Here is a 19,260-nt window from a genome sequence, read left to right on the forward strand (position 1 = left end):
CTAATATCGGTCATTTTCTACTACTTTTACATGTCACGGTAAACGCCCCATGATTAGAATTTGAAAAATAAAAAAACGCTTCGTATTAGTCTGGGGCCTGGACCAAGGTGCCCCTGACCAAAATTTTGTAACTCTCGGTCCACTTGTCTGGTCCCCAGGCCGCACACAGACAGACAGACAAACACACAAACGAACTCTTTATATATAATTGGTTCTACAGACCCTGGTGCAAGTTAGTTGTAAACCTGGGGCTCCGAAAAATGTTCCAAGTCGGGCCCCGCACCACCTAAGGCCGGCTCTGGTCATTGGTATTAGCCTTTAACTTTAAAATTTCACAAACTCGTAAACTTTATGACACATATAAATAAAGATTTGTTGAAGAATCACTGTGTCAGGGCGCAAGGATGACTGACATATGTGAAATTACTTTCTAGTTCTCAGATGCCTTTTCCTGAAGGAGAGACAATGCTCAACAACATCATGCGCAGTTGTGAAGGAGGGAGTACTACTTTCAGGAAGATTTTACGGAACTTGTTTGTTTGTTTGTTTTGTATATATGTGCCTCAAATATAGAGAAGTCTCAACATATTCAACGGACAATTAACGAAAAATTACGGAAATCAATTTGTCCAAATCTGTGTGTCAATCTACGCCATGTTAACCATTGGCCTGGAAGTTAAAAGTGAGTCAAAGATTTAATGGAGGGTCTTACTATCAAACCTATTTGGCATACACATCATGTGTATGTTATTTAAAATTGATAGAAATTCCTTCTATTTATTAATTTCTCCTATCTTTTATGAAAAGGCTACTATGTTAGCCTGAATGAGTAACATACGATTCCTTTAGCTTGAATAAATAACATCCGTTTTCTTTAACCCGAATGAATAACATCCACTTCCTTTAGCCTGAATGAATAACATCCGTTTTCTTTAGCCTGAATGAATAACATCTGTCTCCTTTAACCTGAATGAATAACATCCGTCTCCTTTAGCCTGAAAGAATAACATTTGTTCCTTTAGTCTAAATGAATAACATCCACTTCCTTTAGCCTGAATGAATAACATCCGTTTTCTTTAACCTGAATGAATAACATGCATCTCTTTGAGCCTGAATGAATAACATCCACTTCCTTTAGTCTGAATGAATAACATCCGTTTTCTTTAACCTGAATGAATAACATGCATCTCTTTGAGCCTGAATGAATAACATCCACTTCCTTTAGACTGAATGAATAACATCCGTTTTCTTTAGCATGAATGAATAACATCTGTCTCCTTTAACCTGAATGAATAACATCCGTCTCCTTTAGTCTGAATGAATAAAGTTAAACTTTTCTTTCCTTTCAGTACTAGTATTAGGCACACGTTATTAAGTAAAGAAAATTAGGAATATTTAAACAAGACAAGCATCATTTATTTACGGATAAACATTATAAAACTTTACAAATACAAACAATTTACCACACAAAACAGATATCATACATTATAGACATTTTAAAAGAAACATAACATATTTTGCATTATCTTCAAAGAATCGACATGGCTGCTGGGAATGCACTAACACCTGTAAATAAACATTTAAAAATATACTCAATGAATATAATCTTTTTGCTCCTGTTTCTTATCTGTACGGAACAACATATTCTAACAACTTAAGGAAGTACCCACACTGGTGAATCTAGCCCGGGTTCGGGGGAGCCTAGGCCCCAGTTTTTATGAATAACAAAAATAATTGAGCTTTATTTGTATAGTAAAGTCATGCCTATCATAGTCTGGGTTTTGGCTGCCCTCAAATTTTTCCTTCCAGATTCGCTACTGGTTGCCGCCTCTGCTGCTGAGATAAGTATCCTCAAGTGGACCCAACTGATATCCAATTGCACCATGACAACGTTAGACCATATGGTTGCGATTGCCGTTGAGAATTGGTAAAATTTGTATGAAAAGTTGGAGCACCCACTATACAGTGCGGTTAGGTATCTTGAAGTCGCTTCTTCTAGGAAAGAAGATCCATTCCGACGACGATGTGTAATCTGTAGTTTATACTACATGGTGTTTCAAAAAGAATGACCCAATTTAATAAGTCTATATCTTTTACATGAAGATAGAACGTTATGCACATTTTAAAATACATATCGAAACTCATTTTTTTCTTTTGGTACTAGTTGCAAGTTGTCGGTTCACGTCCGATTCGCTATCGGTAAGAATCTCCTTTGTGTGCTGTAGACAATAGTAAACCCATCTCATGATGTTCCTGCAGTCACTTCTGTTGCTCAGAGGTGTCGCACATTGCCAATAGTTGTTGGAAGGGAGAGCATATAGGAATCTTTCAAAACTCCGCCTAAAGACAATCACACTGATACTGTACGAGCGAGCTAGCTAGCTAGGGAGCTAGATGAGCTGCGTATCTTCATTCATCTAAAACACTACAGCATTATGAAATCAGGTAATTGATTTTGAAACACACTATATTTTGTGAGAAGCTCATTTTAGAACTTCTTCAGTTCACCTGATCTACTGAAAAACTAATTCACCTTCAAATTTTTAACAATCTTAACAATGTACTTTCCTTGCAGCGGAAGAGTATCTTTCCAAAATTCAGAACTGATGATTCCTTTTAAAATGAGATTTAATGATTAAGAAATAAATTACGACATTATTGTAGTTATGAAATCGATACTCTAATCTACTAACAGAGGAATTAGCCAGAACAGAAGTTCTTGCATCGTCTCCAAAGGTCCTCCTCAATTTGTTCGAAGACCTCTTTTGTCATGAGTATACTTGTGGTTGTATGGTTAGCGTAAGCTCCTTCGGCGCGACAGAATCGGGTTTGATCCCAATGGAAGCTTATGTGGTTCGGAGTCTTACATTAATGCTGTAGGTGCACGCCTCATATAGTCTCGGAGCTGATCAGAGATGAACACTTTGAAATTTGGTCACTCGGGCTCGCGCGGGTTCAGGTTCACTATGCTTAATGAAGTTGTGATCTGATCACTGATTTCAATAAGACTCACGAAACCTCAAACTCCCATCCTCAATGGGACTCAGCCTCTAGCTCATGCGTACTCCTGCTTAATTATTGTGCTTGAGCCCGATTAAGATAAGCTTCCGATTTTGTACATCTTTCTTGATGAAAGGGACGGTAAACTACAGCCAACCAACCAAACCCAAAGACAGTCCAACTGATATGTATCTCGGCTGTATTTGCCTCGTTTCCCGGCCATCTTGGTTCTAGACTCCTTCATTTTATTATTTGTTGGATTTTGTTCATATTTTGTGGCATGTAGATATTGCAATGTGCCGTGTTGGTAAACTTTTGTCCATACATTGAAAGAGGAATACAGTTCGAATTCTAATTCAAAAGGAAATGCAAGGAAACTATCATTTGCATACAAATTGATTGGAACAAATAAATAATCATAAAACGTAATAATGATAATAATACAATAATAAAGTAATAATATGTTTGCATGTCTCTCATCGCATTTTCTCACAGAAAAGAGTCACCTAGAACCCGCACATTTGGTACACAGATAGATCTAATAGCGTACGAAGCCGTTTCTCGATTTTCTTTTTGAGGGGCTGGCGAGGGGATCGAAATGTATGCATAGAAGGAGGAGGTAAGTACCTGGCACCACGGATATTAGTCGTGGTAGATTGCATTTTAGAGTCTCCTTCAGCAGTAAAGCCATACGAGTCTTGGACCTACAGCTCCCAGCGGGAATCGAACCCGTCTCCTGCACCAAAGCTGCGTACGCTAATCATATAGCCACAAGGGAGCTCTCGACGAATATTAGTGTCAAATCCATAGTTTTCGGGGTCTCTGAGATAAATAGTGATACTGCTGATGCCTTTCAAGTCCAAGTTTAACCCCCATCGTCATGGAGGCGATGTGCAAAATGATCATAATGTCGAATCTATAAGTTTCGGGATTGCTAAACTGATTGGAGACAGCTCTGATGATGTTTTAGCCCAAGTTAGGCAAGAAGGGGCATGGCAACTGATCAGGAAATTGACATGGGCAACGAAGAAGGCATTGCTCTTTGTGATTTAATTAATTTCTTTACTCTTAAATATTTTCATAAACCTTGTCCTTCTCGTAAGAACAAATAGAATTTCAACTAATAATAATAATAATAATAATAATAATAATAATAATAATAATAATAATAATAATAATAATAATAATAATAATAATAATAATAACTTACGTCCATAACATTGGAACTGTTTCAGATTTCTCCTGAAGTCCTTTTTCAACTTGGCCTGTAATTGTTGTTCGTATGTTCCGTACCTTCTTCAACCTGAAACACAAAACAACGCCTATCTTTAGATGATTCCTACACTTCAATCGATACTACTTGTCCTTTCTGACAGCTCACTGCACGTACGTGATGCGCAACGCTGTGTTGCCAGCTTTTCCGTCGGGTATTGAAACACAAAATTATTCAGTGCAAGTAAATCTCAGTTTTATAAAATTAAATGCATCAAAAGGTAACTAAAAAGAATGCTCTCAATAACCAGCAAGTCCGCTATTGAAGCTGACATTCGACTAAATCAATGTGCGTTTGTTTATATTCAAATTGGCAACGTGCGGAACGGGTGGAATGCTTACCATTTCAGAGCGAGAGAAATGAAACACTATGATTGGCTGAACGTGCCGTTGCCATAGAAACAGTTCTTCTTGTCTGATTGTATGACCACGTGCAGGAAGGAGAAAAACAGAAGAAAGCAACTGTCAGAAACTACAAGTTATATCGAATGGACTGTAATCGACAAAACAGATTTAATACATCGTGTGTCAATCAGTTGCTTGAACTTATTCTATAAAATCAAGAGATGAAAAAGTGCATGTAGAAAATGTTAATCTGATAGGTGACACTAAGACTGTCATTTCAAAACTGTACAATTTTATTCGGCAGCCCTAGAATCATGTTTAGTATAGTCACCATGGAAACTTTGCACTTGAACCAGCACCACTGGGATCCAGTAAACACTCCCCATTTTTGGACACATGCTTCAAAATCGAATTAAAAACCTTCAGAGCTGCCATAGGGTTTTGGAAAAGACGTCGTTTGAGACCGTTTTTGGACTGTAGAAATAATAAGAAATCATCAGAGCCCGATTTAGACTATGTTCAGGATGAGAAACCGTCTTGGACAGACGGAGAGAAACGCCACTACTTTCTTCGCAACATGAACAAGTGCAAAATCGTGATGCAGTTTTAACTACTCCACGAGGTCGCTTCTCTTCTTGGGGAGTGATCTTTTCAGCTAAGATGTAGTAGTCTGTGCTCACAGTCTGACCTGCCGCGACACTGTGGCAGCACAATATACACGATACTTGAAGAAATGTGTGTGTTCATGTTACGAACAAAGGAGTGGCGTTTCTCTCCAAGGGCATCGAAGGGATTCCTCATCATCCATATAGTTCAGATCTGGATGCTGATGACTTTTTATTTATTTTATTTTAGTCTTATTTTACATGGCGAAGTTAAGGCTCCTGCCTTGTCTCCCACTTGACCATGCAATACAATAATATCATAATTAGTAATACAATAATAATAATAAAATATATAAAACACTCCCAATCATACGTACACCCACCCACACACACACATGCGCGCGCATCACATCACATGCACACATAGATTACTTAGATTACTTTAAATAACCACATAATATAATCACATACATTTAGCGAACAAAAGAAATAAAAGGTAGGAAGTATAAAAACCAGCATTTTTTTTTTTTCAGATATTAGTAAGCCTCTGCTTAGTAGACTTATGGAGGATCTGCTCAACCGACTTCTTAAATAGGTTGATTGACTGAGATTGTCATGTGTTGGATGGAAGGTCATTCCACGCATTCGAGTAGAATTTTGACGAATGTGGGGGAAGAGAAAGTAGTGTATTTACACCTGATCTTGTATTGTGGTCGTGGTGAGCATTTAGTGGTTGCAATCGTTGAAATAAGTAGGAAGGTTGTTGAAAGCGCAAAGTCTTAAAGAGAAGTGTGAGTCGATGCAAATCACGTCTATCGGCAAGTTTTAAAAGGAGCAATATGGAGTTTCCAGCTTTCTGTAATATGGAGTTAAATGATTTGATCGTTCGAGATTATAAGCAAACCGTATATAGGCATTTTGGATACGCTGCAAACTGTACGCTAATTCTTCATTTAAGTCTGATAGAGCTACATCACAATATTCAAGATGAGGGAATATTAGAGATTTTATAAGTAGTAGCTTTGTTTCAGTGGGTAGAATTTTCTTTAGTCTAGTGAGTGATTGCAGAGACCAGAGCGCTTTCTTACATACAGCGTTAATTTGAGGTTTCCACTCAAGGAATTGATCTATTATTACACCAAGATTTGTAACAGTTTCAGAAAATGGAATAATTGTTCCATTTATCTCTACTGTTGGTATATTCGAACGGTGTATTTGTATAAGTCATTTAGAGGCTTAGAACTTTTTCTTATACCCACAGTCGAAAAACGATCTCAAAGGACGTCCTCTTCCAAACCCTAAGGCAGCTGGGAAGCCTTTAGAGGCGATCTTAAAGCATGTGCCCAAAAATAGGTTCGAACATGTGTTTATTGAGTGGCTTAAGTACATTGTCACTTTAGAGTCTTTATCACATTACTACCAGTCTTCATTGAACATTCCTCGTACATTGTAGTTACAGAAAATCTATCTTTCTATTTGTCTCTGTTAATAGGAACTCTTTCGACAGGCGAACAGTAGTGTAGTAGTGGCCATTACTATCCACTAAGAAATTAGAGTTGATTTTATTTTGAGTTTAACGTCCTTTTCAGCAGCGAAGCACCTACTGCTTAACGTGGAATCCGAACCACATGAGCTCCCACCGGGAATCGAACCCGAGTCTCCCATACCTACGAAATTAGAGTAAGAAAATGGAAGGAACTGGAAAGTGTCAGAAAGAAGTATTATACACTATACTACGTGATTCAAGAATTTATGTGGACCAGCCTCCCAACAGAATGGTTCACTTTTTTTCTTACCTCAGGAGAATAGACAGTCATTGTATAGTTTGGGAATGGGATTCTTCGTAAAGAGCAGTATTTTAACCGTCATTTTTCCACGTTACACTCTAACTAATAGAATAGCGCACAATAAACTGAAAAGGCGATAGATGACGTCCATTGGTGTCATTCAGGTGATTCACCCAAACAGGTTGTTAAAATTTATCAGGTTCTCGTAATAAAATGTTGACATTGTCTCTCCAACTCTAATACAGCACTCACGAAACAATAATATAAATATCGTAAATAATTCTGTAGTACAGTGTTTTCTGATCTGTGGTCCTCGGATCCTTGGGAGCCACTAGAAACTTAAACCGGGTCTATGGGCACTCGCAGCTCATATATTTGTAATATAACTACATTATTTAGACTTCATCCAAGAGATGCAGCCGATCATGCAAACTTTTTTCCCCCTTACACCAAAATTCACTCCCCCGTTTACAATTTGTTCTGCATAAAATAATGTTCCAGGTTTTTGGAACTCCAGATCGTGAAAAATATGACAAAGACTTTTGGTAGTGAAGATAATAATTTAATGTTAGAAAGCAAAAAAAAAAAAAATAAATAAATAAAAATAAAAATAAAAATAAAAATAAAAAAATAAAAATAAAATTAAAAAAATAAAAGAATAAAAAAAATTAAAAAAAAAAAATAATAATCAAGAACTGAGATTAGTGTTCATAATAGATTTAAATTTTTGCAGATAGCAGGTCATGACAAAATGGAAGGAGCTAATGATGAAAGCTCCGATGTTGACAAGATGTGGAAAGAATATCCTTGAGCTTATAAGGCACAACGTCCTTCCGGCAGGTTGTAATGTCCTAAAAGTCCTACCATCTTTAGCTATAAATTAGAATACTTTGTGTACGTCTAACAAGACAGAAAGTTCTCCTGGCGGAAAGAACGTGAACTCCGCAAAAAATAATCATGTTGGTTTAATAATGGCGAGATGTTTTCTTGGTCTGCAAAACACCAATAATGTGTAGAGTAGAGCGAATTTCGGTGATAACTGGGAAACACTAAACCTACTTTTATATTATTTATTGTATATTTTAACATGCGTACGTCTGGAAGGCTTGCGTCCTTCCGGAAGAACAAACTCACATTCTTTCCATTGGAGAGGTGCGTCCTGCCGGCAGGACGGCGGCTCGTGTACAGAAGTCCTTCCGGAAGAGCCTTCCGGCAGGACAGACGCTTGTACGTTCTATCATTAAAACTAAGTAGAGGAGTAAACGAAAAGAATAAGATACTTTATTAACAAAGTTCTAAATCTAACTATGAAAGGGGCAGATGACAGTTCAGTATGTTGTCACTTTTGAACATGATCCCCTGATAATTCAAAGTACTTTGCCTATTGATGTTGCCCAAGTGCGTCTATGCCGCTGCTGAGAAAGTTGTCCAGAATGGTATCTACGCCATACATGACATCATCGCAAGTGCCAACATGAACACTTTTTCTTGAGTTTTGGGAATGGGTGAAAGTTAGGAGTTAACAACTTGGGTTAATAAGATGGATGAAGGGACCAATTGAAGCAAACAACGATATTCCCATGTATTAGGCGTGTTTCCACTTTCGAACTTCGTTTTAACTTCGATTGATACAGCTGAACCTACGTTTCATCTACGGATGATTTGAGTCAAAAAAGAATCCAGATTTCCTCGGAAAGGCTAAAGATTATCCTTTACAATCTCGTCATCTTTTAGTCAGAGGCTACAAGTTTGGCTACTCATCTCGCAGAAACTTTTCTCGTTCTCATATGCTAGGCTACAAGCCCATTGCCTCAGCAACCTACCTGATGGTGAATTTTTTATGACACTTTCATGGACTTTGTGAATGAGAATCTCTAATGTAGTAACCATGTTGGCATGGATGTCCTGCAGTGTTAAACCTTTCTTATGGAGATATTCAATAAAATATCGTTCTTCAGTTTCTGCATTTGGTCAAAAGTGTGCACATTTTACTGCACAGTAAACAATGGTGGTGGTAGAACAACCCAATTTTAACACAAGCCCAGCATGAATACCACTTTAGCGCGTTATTTTAAAATCAAGGTTCCGATGTTATGGTTAACACAGACCTGGTTTTATCGATTTGACACAGACGATGTTGAACAGTGTGAAAATAACACCATGGCAGTTTAAAGAACTAGGTGAATGAACAAAGAAGTGCAGCACCACGGTGATATTTCCATATATACACAAATCATGTGTTGTTAGAAACATTTCAGCTAGCATGGTGAACCATGCCATTGTGATAGTAATATTAATAACTGTATTATTCATCAATAGAACGTTTCATTTGCTACGGACAGTGGCTTGCAAAATTAATTACAGCCAACTCAAAATAGTGTATATCAGATCGATACATCCATACTATAAGTTAACTCTATGAAGTATGTTTGACATTTATACTAGTAACGAACAACGTATTATATTTCATGTAATCTTTCATGAAGATAATTCTGTGACTGTATGAATTCTCTGTAAACATTTACAAGAGTAGAAGTTCTGAAATCTGTTATTTATATATTAACTATGTTCTTCCTCGTCACCGGATATATTTCGTTCCTCGTAACCACTTATAAATAATTTATCCCATGCTTTTTATTATCTCTTATAAGAGTCATGTCATCTGATAAGAAAGAAAATTATTTTGCAAAAGTAGTTGTGTGGCAACTACATAAAATAACTCCAATAGTGACTGACTGAAATGATTCCTCATCATGTCAGGTAGTTGACTGAACGACTACCACTTGAACAGTACTTTAAAGTTCTATCAATTTGAAGTAGCATCAGGACTATGTCAAAATTTAACAGAACTCGGATGGCACAGAGCCATTGTGTTGAATTAACACCACGATTTTTACTGTATGTCTTCATTCACTTGCAGAAACACAGGAAAAGTAGATATTAATATCCAATTTAGTATGATGACTTATGAAGATGTGTGAATACATCCCTTGAGGATGTGTGAGGGTAGTTAGCTATCATATTTCATTGTTAGATCTTTTGTGTCCCTTGCACTTTAATTCTAAGCCAAGAATACATGTTGCAAGTTTCGACAATCTTAATATTATTCAGTTTTATTAATTTGAAAGTCTTCAAAAATCAAATGTTTAAATTTCTAAATGATGAATCACTGTTTAAGCACTAATTAAATGATAATCAGAGTAAAAATACATTAATCTATGTTGAGAATAGCTCCCTTTTACCCTAAAAGTAAATATACTAACCTTTTTGTTAGTTCTTCTACACGATTCTTTAAAACTGACTTTTCTTCTGACCATGCTTTCTCCTTTTGTTGGATCTTCTCTCTCAGACTCGAACACTGCCTCTGCAAATTACCCAGGTCCATCTCATACTCATTTACAATACCCTAAATAAATGGAACATGCCTCGTATATAAACATCCAGTAATTAATAACATTAAAAAACACAAATTGAATATAAAGTAAGAGAAAAGGTTAGGTTAGGAAAGGTGACCAGTGCCATTGGCAGAAAGTGCTGTAGGTCCTCCACGTGCAGATTATTAATGTTCACTACGCGCCCTGTTTCTGAGGCATCTTGAAGCAAACGCACATTTCTCCAAATCAAGTAGGGTTACTTTACAAATAGGTCCTTGTCAGAGCGACCTCTACACGTAGTCATTATCTGTGCCATTGTTTGCCCTGTGTGTGGTGTTTCGCGCACACAGACACGTGCCCCTACCCTAACCGTCCCTCAATGGACCAAGCGACAAAAGTCCATGTTCCTTCACGTGTCTTCTTGCGTCCACTATGTGGTCTGCCTTTGACACATCCTGAAGCAAACACACGTTTTCTTTCAATCAAGCAGGGCTAATTTACAAAGAGGGCGACCTCTAAACACAGTCATTACCTGTACTATTGTTTGCCCTGTGTGTGGTGTTTGTGCAACCACACAAATGTCCCTAACCGTTCCGCAATTGTGTAAACTGCAACCACTCACATTAGCTATGGATTCAATCTGAAATGTTCTAAGGTCGCAAAGTGGTCGGAAACTGGAAAAAAGCGGTCAAAAATCGATTTTGTTAACTTCGCCGCCTATGAAATCGGTATTGATATTTGATTATAAGTATCTCTCCTGCTTCCAAATCCGGAGTGTCAGGACATAGGAATATTTCCGCTGTCCATAAAATGCATGTAAACATGAACAAATAACAATGCCGAAAAATAAGTAAATAATGAACCAAACAATATGATATGTTTTAACCATTTGTATTGTTTCTGAGGTCGATGAAAGCGGTTGAATAGTACATTGGACTCAAATACTGTGTGTTTAGTGAAAAGTTTTATTTGTTATCCATTGTCATATCATTTATATGATGGCTTTGTTAGTCTTACCGAAAAGTTACATATATGCTGATGTTAGTAGCTCTGCAGTCTAAGTTTATCCTTGCTTATCTGCAAAATAAGGCTTATTGTGTTGACCATGAATTAGTACAAAGGTTGAGCATTGGAAGTAGGTGCAGCCAAGTGCACCTGAAGAACTCAGCGCCATCTAACTGGAAAGCGTGATGAATAATGTTGTGATCAGAATTGAGATCCGCTATCTGAGCCTTAGAAAGGAAAAAGGCTTATTGTCTTGTATGTAATTTGGATTGCCCTTCGTCCCTGAATCAAAGCTGTAGTGAACTCATACATATTGCAGTGATAAACTATCAGTCATGTGGAGGTGCTGTAAATTACACGTTAGTGCAGTAGTATATAAGAAGATTCTATATTGAATCTTTTAACTTTACCGAAACAACATGATCCTGAACTAAATTAGATTCCAGGAAGTATTAGTGTTTCTTTGAAGATGGTGGAGGTGAAAAACCGCGAACGTTAATTTTGTTTCGCGGTTAAGGCCAAACACTCATTTGTTTTACACCGTCTTTTTATTAGCTGCACATACAATTAGAGGGAGAGCACATTGAACCTGTAACCACTTCTTGGATGCATTTAAGTTCTGTCATGACTTCGTACTAACTAGCGATGTTCAATTCACATAAGGCGTCAACATGTTATATTTTGAATTTATAACTGTATGTATGATATGATTCACGATGGTGGATTTCAAGATGGCGACTTTCATTGTTCTATGTCCTCCCCAATTTTTCTTCACCTTTATTACTCCTCTACATTGTTCCTTTGGTTATATTTTGCAGTATTTGACATTTATGCTAGGGGTTAGCACACTTTTGAACCACCCTGTATATATAACTGCAGGTATTGTAGCAGAGGTTCTTCGAATCATTTTCGCAGTAGTAGCAATCGATTTAGAAAGCACAATTACGTATAGAATGATAGATAGACGTCCGTCAACTTCCATTATTTCTGAATAAACTATTTTTGTCCACTTTTTCCAAGTTTCCGACCACTGTGCGTCGGTTGAGGTTAGATTTACATCGAAGTTGCACCACCCGAGGGTGACGTAATGTCACGTGACATTATTATGGGGCAAAGGTGAAACAAAACGAGCCCTGCAGGAGTTCTAACCCTCTTCGCTCGCTGACGCTCGCTCAGCTATGTTTCATGGTATAACTAAAATCACTTTTTTAAACCAATAAAGTTGTGTGTGCAAAGTGGACTAAATTACCACGTGACATTACGGCACGACCAGATGGAACAACTTTGATGTAAATTTAACTACACCCGCTCTTTACATGACCTTGAAATTTTTTGAATTTTACGTCCCACGTTTATGCTGGCTAGGCTAAAGGAGACGGTGATGATGAGAAATGAATGAATAAAGTGGGAGGAAACGGGAGAACCCTGAGAAAACCCACGCATACAGTGTTTGTCCACCACAAAATCCACTTGGTGCAAGCTCGAATCGAACCAGGAACCCCCATGCACCAGAGGTGAACGCTCTACCACTGAGCCACCTCAGCCCCTTACGTGACCTTGAATACAGGGATACCAGGCAGTGTTACCAAGGCCACAACTAAAATTATACTAACATATATTCGGTTATACTAACAAAAATTATACTCTGTGCTATTTAAACCTAGGAGTATGGGAACTTATCGGTCACCCGTAGAACAAGACCTATTGCACTAATCCAACTTGTATGCATCAATTTTATCTCTTGACTTTGGAAGCATAGTGAAGGTCTCCAGTTCTCTATTTTGTTAATAGTCTTTCCTAGTAAGATAGTGAAATCGGCCCTAGATCCCAATTGGGTTGCTATTGACCCAAGGGGTTACCCTTGACCTAAAACCACCTCAAAAAATTGACCCCCTACCCCCTCCCGTTACCGAATTATTATATCATACATGCTCAAAATGGAATATTTTTAAATTTTGGTGAGGATGGTCGAAAAATTATGAAAGTTTCACAGATTGTCGATACTATCTAGATGTAGATGTGCAATTTTTTTTCAAAACTATCGATGCGTATTTTCTTTATTTATTATTATTATTATTATTATTTTTTTGCGTTTTGAAAATTTCAAAAAAATGTAGAAAAAAATTGGGGGGAGGACACGTCGCTGATTTTTTGGTTAAAAAGTTTGTTATACTCTTAGGTACAACATATATTTCGGGGGGGGGGGGGCTGAAAGTGATGGCAACATTGTCAAAAAGAAATAAAACTGAAAACAAACGTGTTTTTCGCGCAGTTTTCTCACTGGGGGCCCCTTCAAACAGTCCTTTGCCAGAGTTCACAATTTTCCACTCTCTTGCGTCCTTTCCAATTCTGTCGTTCTTCGGCTGCTTTGATTGTGTCCGTTTCGGAATAGAAACGCCAAATATATCTCTGTAACAGTGCTTCCGCTGCAACCGACTATTGCACAACGAAGTTACACACACCCCCACGTTGGCTCCTCGTATCTATCGTAGCTTGAATTGTAAACTTTGAAATGATAATTGTGAACTTTGGCAAAGGATTGTTCGAAGAGGCCCTTATCATGAGGACCCTAAATATTGGAAAAACTGTGCGAAAAACGCGTTTGTTTTCAGTTTTATTTCTTTTTGACAATGTTGCCATCACTTTCAGGCCCCGAAAAGATATATGTTGTACCTAAGGGTAAACAATTTTTTAACCAAAAAATTAGCGACATATCCCCTAAATTTTTTCTACATTTTTCTTTTTGAAATTTTCCACTCGCAAAAAATAAAGAAAATACGCATCGATGGTTTTGAAAAAAATGCACATTTACATCTAGATAGTATCTACAATCTGTGAAACTTCCAAAATTTTTCGACCATCTCCACCAAATTTTTTTAAAAAAATATTCAATTTTGAGCATGTATGATACGATAATTCGGTAAGGGGAGGGGGTAGGGTTCAAAATTTTTTAAGGTAGTTTTAGGTCAAGGGTAACCCCTTAAGTCAATAGCAATCCAATTTGGATCAAGTGCCGATTTCACTATCTTACTAGGAAAGTCCTTTTATAAAATTAAGTTGATAATTCGATTGTGAAACTTGGTCTTTGTAACGTTAATGTCACATTCTATAACTTCTGTTTTCACGTAGGTTTAGCTCACCGAGTCAGCATCATTTCAGCAATGTGAGGGAATGCCGCGCAGAAGCGTGCAGCAGAACAGGAGAGCATGGCAACGCTGGAAACATATTCTCATCACTTGTAGTGGAAATGATAAGAACCGCCAAAAATATTGCACCAGTCACGTGAGAGCACATTTACAAGAGAATTGATTTTTGATCTAATTTTTCGCTGAGAAAAAAGGAAAGGTGAAAACTTGAAGTTTCTATTCCACAATCTTACCATAGAATTAAAATTTGCATATCAGACATTAATATCATGTATTTCTGTTGGCTGTAAAATCTAAAAAGTCTGTAGAGCTCCCTCGTGGCTAAGCGGTTAGCGTACGCGCCTTTGGCGTGGGAGACCCAGGTTCGGTTCCCTGCGGGAGCTCATGTGGTTCGGATTCCACGTTAATCAGTAGATCCACGTCTCATATAGCCTTGCTGCTGAAAGGGACGCTAAACTAAAATCAATTCAACTCAACTCTAAAAAGTCTGAGATAGATCAAGTTATATTCAACAACAAGCAACAGGCACAGTCGTCGTGCGGTAATTCGGTGCAGTGTTTGTCATAAAGTTTGGCCATTTACACTGGATAATGAAGGTTTTTAACAAGTTCACATTTGAACGTATAAAAACAAATTGAAGATTTGTCCCATAAACCAATCTAAGTGCCATCTTATGAAAATTTCTCTTTTAATGAGACACGTCGTTTTAAGTGCACCTAATTCTGAGGACACAGTTGTGTGATAGTGGTGAATTGGATGATGCTGACTTATCAAGTTCTGAAAGCATTATGTATTATCTCTAACGCTTTCGGAAGAGAAGGATAGATGCGATTTTATAGTGTTCTTTTTTTTTTACACTAGCCCTACGGAAAATGCAGTCGTTGGAACTCGTCCCAAAATTATACAATGTCTTCTATGAAATAAAACTTAAATGGATTGTAGTGAATTTCCTGATTGTTACATGCAAATGTATTGTATTGCCTCTTACATCGCAGAAAATTGTACTGAGACTAAGAACGTTTCTTGATGTGCACTATTATTTTTTTTAAGTAAAAATGGATTGCTTGATGTGATGACTCTTCAGAATATATTCTCATTTCCATATGATAGTCTAAAAGTAAATTATAGTTGTAACACTAGATTTGTTTTTTAATACAATGTGAATTTAAAACTTAGTTATTGGTGTCTGCAATTCTTTCAAAGTATGTGACATTACCCATCTATGTACGTGGTATTGCCCGCATGTGCGGGTAATTCCACACAATGCAATACAGGTTTTTCTAATATTTTTTGCCCTAATATACTGTATTTACAAAATTTTAGTTACTCCTCGTACAAACAAGAGTGACCGCAAAATACGTGATAAAATTTTAAGCTTGATGTGCCACAAAATACCTTCACAATTTTGCGTCATTCTTAGGTGATTACCATTTTCCCACATTACTAACAACAGTAAGTATACCGGTACTTACCTCTACGAAAGCTCTTTGATCAAAAAGATACGACAAGTCTTTATCGATATTTTCCAGAGTTTCTTCTTCTAAACATTCAGCTTCTAACCACAACGCTAATTTCTATAAAAGAATTAATAATAATAAAATAAAAGTAAATCAAAAATGTAAATGTCTAAAGAAATCTATAAAAACTGTCAGAAAATATGTACTGCATGATAATCTTTAAAACGCAGAGCAAACTGTAATTATAGTAAAAAGCCAAACTAATTTGGGATGTTTGCAATTTTCTTTTGATAACTATAAGAGTGTCGCGCCGTGGGAACGAGCAGGGCGACGGTCCCGGGCGCCGAAGTAAGGGGCGCAAAATTCGGGAGAAAAAATGAAAAAAAGAGAAAAAGTAACTTGGAATATTACTAGTATGCACTTAAAATCCTCTTCCTGCTTTAGGAAGTGTCCAACAATGTTACTCATGTTAGGAAAATGCATGTGCACATATATAAAATGGAAGGTAGGAACTAGTCAAAAGTGTTCAAAATCAAGAAATAGCAGGGTTTCTTTTTGAAAATTTTCTTACACTTCACGCCAACCATGGTGGAGCTTCGCGAGTGGTCTGTCAACCTCACACATATGTACGGAGGCACCGTCATATACTCTCGCCCCGGGCGCTGATTTTCCACGGCACGGTACTGAACTGTAAATTACATTTGTGTGAACAGGAACCGTATCGTATGTATGTCGTGCTGTAGATGAAATTGTCTACTTTCTTGTTCCGTCCAAATCTATCAGTGTCGCATTTCTTAGACACTTGTGGAAAAAGTCTCTTCAGTCATCATTCTGAATACATTGGAAATTGTCATCAACTTTCTAAGTATAGCCAGGGCTTGTTTTCTTTTACGCAATTCACGAAAAAAAAAAATCGTATCACAACTACAGTTGCAATCCATCCTCCTTGTGCCAGACATGACGTGCTTTTTATCACTTTCCACTCCACCATACCCGACAGATACTTAAATTACTTTCGAATTGTTCAGCATTTAACGAAATTTATATTTGTTTTTCACTTAGTTCTTAAAAATTACAAATGATAGAAATTCTCAAACAGTTTGCGCAGTGGTCGAAGTAAGATGGTGTGCGGTGGTATGCCATGCCGCTTCTCGTTTTTCAGTGATGAAGGCATACCGTTTCTGGTTTTCCAATGATTAAAACATACCGTCACTGGACAATAGATGCTAACTAGGGACTACCTTTAATAAATCCATTTTTATACACAGTAATTAACGAATAGCTTTGCACGTAAAAAAGTTTTATTTCTTATGTAGAAATAATTTGTAAGTTGGCAACACCGACATTTTTGTCATCTATTTCCTAGCTTCTGTTTTTAAAATGAGGTGTCTTCAAAGAAGTTTGTTTCTTTCTTATGTATGTATCTTCTTGCCTTAATGCATATAAATGTCGTGTTTTGAGCATAGGTGGGAGAGTTAGAGGTTGTCTGCTATGGGGGCGGAACTTCCGGAGGTTTGGAATGTCCCTCAGTCGAGTGGGGGGTCATGGAGTTTTCCCACAGGAAATTGTTAATATAAAAACTCGGCTTCTGAGCAGTTTCGTATATAATTATCTATAATACAATATAAGGGCATATTTTTTCAGAAAATTGTTGGCGAGGGATCAAAGTCTCTTCATACTCCCCACCCCCTTCCTCGTACCTAAAGAGAAACTCTCCAGTGGTTTTTAGTCATTATGTAAATAGAAATGCAATCTTTCAGGCAACACACCCTCACTGTATTTCAACATTTAGGTAGCCGGTATGTCGAGACAAAATCGTAATAAAACATACCACCTCTGCTCTTTTTGTACTTCGAATATTGAGTTTGCGTCTTGTGAGTGATCGAGCATATAATATACAGGGCAATTCAAAATGACGGACCCGATTTCAGAAATGTATTCTGTGCAATCTAATAAGCATATATTATTTTCAGACATATGCTAACAAAGGTAAACTGTTAAAGTTTTCTTCAAACATATCACAAGTTCTCTGTGTGAGCACCTCGCGTAAGGCACACATCAAGCAAATAGGCTATCTCCTGTCAAATCTTTTGAAACATGTTGCGGTCAATAAGCAATTCATTTCGTGCTCGCTGCTGACTCTTAGCGGTAGAAAATGGAAACACTGCGTGGAAATTAAGCTTTGAAGTTAACCTTTAGAAGCGAATGTCTCGTAATAACACATGCTTATTAGATTTCACAGAATACATTTCTGAAATCTGGTCCATCATTGTGACTTGCCCTGTACGTTTATGACTTGACTCATACTATGGTCTGGTACATATTTTAGGTGTAGATTAAAATTTAACTCCTGAGAAGCAGTGGTGTGAATTTTTCAGAACTTACAACATCATTGTAAAACTTACAACGTTTGTATGGCTGGACCGTACGGAATATTACATTCTTTTTAATTTGTTGAGAACTGTACTCAAACTCAGGATTGTTTCAACAAAACTCAACAAACGCCATTTTTTTTCAATATGTTTTTTTTTTTAACAGATTCTGGTACTGTAATATGAGCCTCACACAATGGCTAACAGAAAATATGACGAAACTGAATATTTGCCGTTGTAAAAGGCGCCTGACTATAGCAAATTTCCACAAAACTCATCTCCATTTTTCAAGATTCTACAATTATCTAAATTTTTCAAGGTTATTTCCCTTTGCCTCCAGACAGGGATTTTGACCTTATTGAAAAATAACTAAGAAAACACGAAACAATCACTCTGCCTTAGAATATTATTACATTTTGTGAAAGTTTGGGGAGGTTAAAGTTTGCTGTAAAGACTGGTATAGTTACGATATGAAACCAATCTCCAAACGTTGAATGAAAGCCAAGTTGCCTTTTAAGATATCTGACAAGCAAAGGGTCCAAATGGATGGATCGAGTTGCGGGATGAGACATAGTGCGCCTGATAGAGGATGTGAAGATATGTGTATGTGTAAAGTTAAAGCGGCTGAGCGCCATAAGAAACGGAGGGGAGGGGGTTAAAAGTTGGTGGGAGAAAGACTATGCTATGTTATAGAAATACACCAAATAAACTGTTGAATTGTACAAATAGTGTAATACAGACAATACAAACTGTGGTAGTTTCACATATTGTCAAAAGAAGAATTGGCAGAGTAGATCACAAACCTCCGCCGCCATCTTTAAATCCGCCATTTTGAAATTTGTGATTTTTTTTTCAAATGGAAAGGTAGTCATGTGTTAAGACTGTGTTTCGATCAGG

General features: G+C 37.2%; 1 protein-coding gene across 2 annotated transcripts in view; it reads right to left on the reverse strand.

The window, feature by feature from the left end:
* Positions 1-1,394: 1,394 nt before the first annotated feature.
* LOC145665048 (uncharacterized) overlaps positions 1,395-19,260 on the reverse strand; it is a 33,052-nt gene continuing 15,186 nt past the window's right edge. For both annotated transcript variants that reach the window (XM_081732294.1, XM_081732293.1), the window contains exons 6-9: positions 16,007-16,108; positions 10,273-10,415; positions 4,211-4,303; positions 1,395-1,566 (exon numbers count right to left, since the gene is read on the reverse strand). In XM_081732294.1, coding sequence (XP_081588420.1) covers positions 1,560-1,566; positions 4,211-4,303; positions 10,273-10,415; positions 16,007-16,108 — 345 coding nt within the window. In that variant the 3' untranslated portion in view covers positions 1,395-1,559. The remainder of the gene's footprint in view (positions 1,567-4,210; positions 4,304-10,272; positions 10,416-16,006; positions 16,109-19,260) is intronic.

Source organism: Thermobia domestica, chromosome 11, assembly GCF_964235325.1.
Source record: "Thermobia domestica chromosome 11, izTheDome1.hap1.1, whole genome shotgun sequence".
NCBI lineage: Eukaryota > Metazoa > Arthropoda > Insecta > Zygentoma > Lepismatidae > Thermobia > Thermobia domestica.